The sequence below is a fragment of the Helicoverpa zea genome, chromosome 18, assembly GCF_022581195.2.
Source record: "Helicoverpa zea isolate HzStark_Cry1AcR chromosome 18, ilHelZeax1.1, whole genome shotgun sequence".
Lineage (NCBI taxonomy): Eukaryota > Metazoa > Arthropoda > Insecta > Lepidoptera > Noctuidae > Helicoverpa > Helicoverpa zea.
Window position 1 is genome coordinate 634,021 of NC_061469.1, and position 3,517 is coordinate 637,537.

Here is a 3,517-nt window from a genome sequence, read left to right on the forward strand (position 1 = left end):
GAATTATGGGTCAAACCTCGAAAAAAAAACAAAAGTAAAAATAATACAATATTTATTTTAAATACAGTAACTTGGTATAACATGCATATAAACTTCATTCATGATTCAACAATTGCATACATCATTTATTTCTTATCATACTTGTAGAAGCCCTCTCCGGCTTTCACTCCTAGTTTGCCCTCAGCTACTAATTTGTCCAGCAGTGGGATGGGGTTGAACAGAGGCTGGTCAGGGTACTTCTTGTGCCAACCATCCAGGATAAACTTGTTGGTGTCCAGGCCTACGTAGTCGGCTAACTCTAGAGGTCCCATGGGGTAGCCAGCGCCGAGTTTCATGGCTGTGTCGATGTCGCGAGCTGATGCGTCTCCTGGAACAATTTAATATTTTCGGTGAGTTTCAAAAAATCGTAAGATGAAGGCGACTGGTAGCGGGAAATTCAAAATAAAGTGGTTTTAAAGTTATGGGACTAAAGACTTTTCGGGTTATACATAGTATTTATTCTTAATCTCACGCTATCTATCGACTTATTCCTATCTCGTCTTACTGTTATTATTTTGCGATTACAGTGAAGTTCAAGATCATACTGATAAGTAGATAAGTACAATATAACTACGTTATGGCAACAAAAAACCATGATAAGTATCTAAATCTCTCTCATAAATAACTATTGTTTATCTAGTTTTGTACCCTTTGAACGCCCCACGTATACATTCCGATAGTTAAGTATAACAATTTATATGTATAGGTATTTATTTGCTAAGTAAATAATATGTAGGGTTGACTTAATCAGTCTAAGCTTATCCAAAAAGTCACTTATCCAATTCTTCGTTAGTAATATAGGTCTTTGCAAACTTTTTTTTGTCTCGGAACACTGCACAAAATGCTGCGTGGTGACCATTTTTAATCATCATGGGGTTTACAGTCAATTTTTGAATTAATGTGAATTTTTAAATAGCATTTTTACCTCTTTCATAAAGCCTGATAGCCTCACAGATATAGGGCACCAGCAGCCTGTTGACCACAAAGCCGGGAGTATCCTTGCAAGTGATGCAGGTCTTGCCAACAGCCTTGCCCCACTCCATCATAGTCTTGTACGTGGCATCAGAGGTCTCGGCTCCTCGCACGACTTCTAGCAGACGCATCACTGGTACTGGGTTGAAGAAGTGAAGACCACCAAATCTAGAAAAGATTCATTATAATTTGAGATTTTTTAATATAAGTAAAAATAGAATGTTACAGAGGTTCACCCTCGTATGAATAAAATAGCAAAAGGAGAATAGTAAATATTTGATCATTTATATGTTCACACACGCAAATAGCAAAGGCACATTAATTAAATTATAGTACTCATGATGATGAATTGAGAATAGATATTTTTATTTAATCCACATGTTGTTATATTGGACTTTGCTACCTCAACAAAGGTTAAATATTTTAATGATAAATATTTAGGTGTTGTCTGATAAGTAAGATAGGTTCTGTACCTGTCTTTCCTCTTCACAACTGAGCAGATTTCATTGATGGATAGAGATGAGGTGTTTGATGCAAAGATGGTGTGATTTGGTGCTACCTGTAATAAAAATAGAATTGATGAACTGAAGATATATTTGGCTAGATATGTATAGTTACTGGCACGGATATTGAGCTCTCGACGGAAGAGTGGGGATCGCTTTGCGCACTGTACACATAGGCAATAAACCAATAAATCGCTTCTGCGCAGGTGAAGGTCAGGTCTCAATATCCGTGCCGATAACTATAATTAACATAGTTTTAATTTTTATTGTAAATTTTGCAATTTAACCTATTATATCTTGCAATAAAGTCATACATTTTGTTAGATTGCAGCTATAATAAGAGTAATTTTATTTGATGTCCGCTGCTGAGATAAATTATTTAACTATGGAAGTTATTCTTGTTATGAATTAAATTTTATATCAGTCATCATAAGTGTTCTAATACCACAACCAGTGCTACCCTCCATTATATATAATACATACCGCATCAAGTTGAGAAAACAGCTTGTGTTTGACATTCATATTCTCAACAATAGCCTCCACAACAAGGTCAGCAGACTTAGCAGCCTCCGCAGGGTCTGTGCTTGTCTTGATCCTGGCCATAGACTCAGCTACGAACTTCTCACCCTCCTGAGGCTTGTCTTTGTATACCTTCTTGGCGACACGGCCAAGGTTGGCACCAATGGACTTCTGGGATTTGGCCAAGACATCAGAGCTAAGATCTACAAGGATCACATTTTGACCTGCTTGAGCTGAAACCTGTAAAAAAAAATAATTAAGAAATGTTTATGCCATCCCCTTCGAACCTAACCTGTCCGAGTCGGGGTTGCCCTAAGTCGGGGTGTCCATAGTCGACGGAGCCCCGTTACGCGGGGCTCCTTGGTCCTAGACAAAAAGTGCCCAGATGGTTTTCGTCTTATTTTTAGGTATTCTATACGATGGAAATGAAAAACTAGGCATTTTCAGAAATTTTCATTTTTTATGAAAAATTTTCTAAGTCCCAAAAGCCTTGCACACCCTTTGCTACACTCCAACCAATGTTTATGCTTAATTATCTCAGACCAGGGCCAGTCGGTCATCTTGGGAGCGGACCAGGGTTGTCTGATTTTTTTACGGAATTCATTAAAAAAAAACTGATATTTAGACAAGTAATAAATTGATTCAATTTAATTGAATAATATTGATAATATTCAAAGAACTCAACAGTCACTATGGTGAATTTAATTTAATATGTAGGTAAAGTAAGAAATAAACAAACCTGGGCAATGCCGGAGCCCATTAGGCCTCCGCCAATAACTGTAACATTCTTGATTGCACTTTGCATTGCCGAAGAACTCGAAAAGTTCCTGGCAATTATGCCAAATTGAACCAATTTCGTCATTTTGATATCAGAAATAAAAATTTAACAAGAATTATATCACAGGATGAGTTCCGACTTCCGATAACTTTTTCGAAAGTTATAAAATTATAACTCCAAAGTTCAACCAAGCTGTCAGATAAAAAATACTTGCCGGCACGACGTCAACTACTACCGTACTAAACTCACTATTTTCCTGAACCTTTCCTATGGAACAGTTCTCTATTTCAGACTCAAGTTTGAACTATTATGAAGAAGAACTTTAGTTTACCTCAGTGATATGAATGAAAAGAAATATGTTAAAAAGCAATTTTCACTTTATAGGAAATAAGAATTTTAGAACGAAAATTTAGTGAATTTTCAGTGAGGTGAGATACGAAGCAATAGTAGTAACCTAATAGTTTCGTTTAGAAACCAAGTGGCGGGAATTTGCTCTCGTAATAAGTTTCCTGGCTAAAGTAAGAATTTAAGAACAAAATTGAAATCTAAACGCTGTTGCTTTTATTGACTTTTAAGCAGTTATTGATTCATAATATTTACTTTTTACGGGATTAATATTTAAATTAATTACTTTCGTTATCTAATTCAGAACGAACTTTTTATTGTCAAATGATGTCAAAATCAACATGTGGTTTGCTCCATTCCA

General features: G+C 36.1%; 1 protein-coding gene across 1 annotated transcript; it reads right to left on the reverse strand.

Moving 5' to 3' along the window:
- Window positions 1-35: 35 nt before the first annotated feature.
- On the reverse strand, window positions 36-3,262 carry LOC124638828 (hydroxyacyl-coenzyme A dehydrogenase, mitochondrial-like). The gene is made up of 5 exons (XM_047175945.1): window positions 2,773-3,262; window positions 1,998-2,273; window positions 1,485-1,570; window positions 965-1,179; window positions 36-367 (listed from the first exon to the last, which is right to left on the reverse strand). The coding sequence occupies exons 1-5, from the start codon at window positions 2,893-2,895 to the stop codon at window positions 126-128; spliced, it is 942 nt and encodes a 313-aa protein (XP_047031901.1). The 5' UTR covers window positions 2,896-3,262; the 3' UTR covers window positions 36-125.
- Between the last annotated feature and the right edge of the window lie 255 nt (window positions 3,263-3,517).

Excerpts from the sequence above, each read along its gene's own strand:
- LOC124638828 (XM_047175945.1), bottom strand. The coding sequence starts at position 2,895 with ATGACGAAATTGGTTCAATTTGGCATAATTGCCAGGAACTTTTCGAGT. Across the intron at positions 2,274-2,772 it reads TGGGCTCCGGCATTGCCCAG|GTTTCAGCTCAAGCAGGTCA; the intron begins GTTTGTTTATTT and ends TTTTTTTTACAG. Across the intron at positions 1,571-1,997 it reads TGTTTTCTCAACTTGATGCG|GTAGCACCAAATCACACCAT; the intron begins GTATGTATTATA and ends TTTTTATTACAG.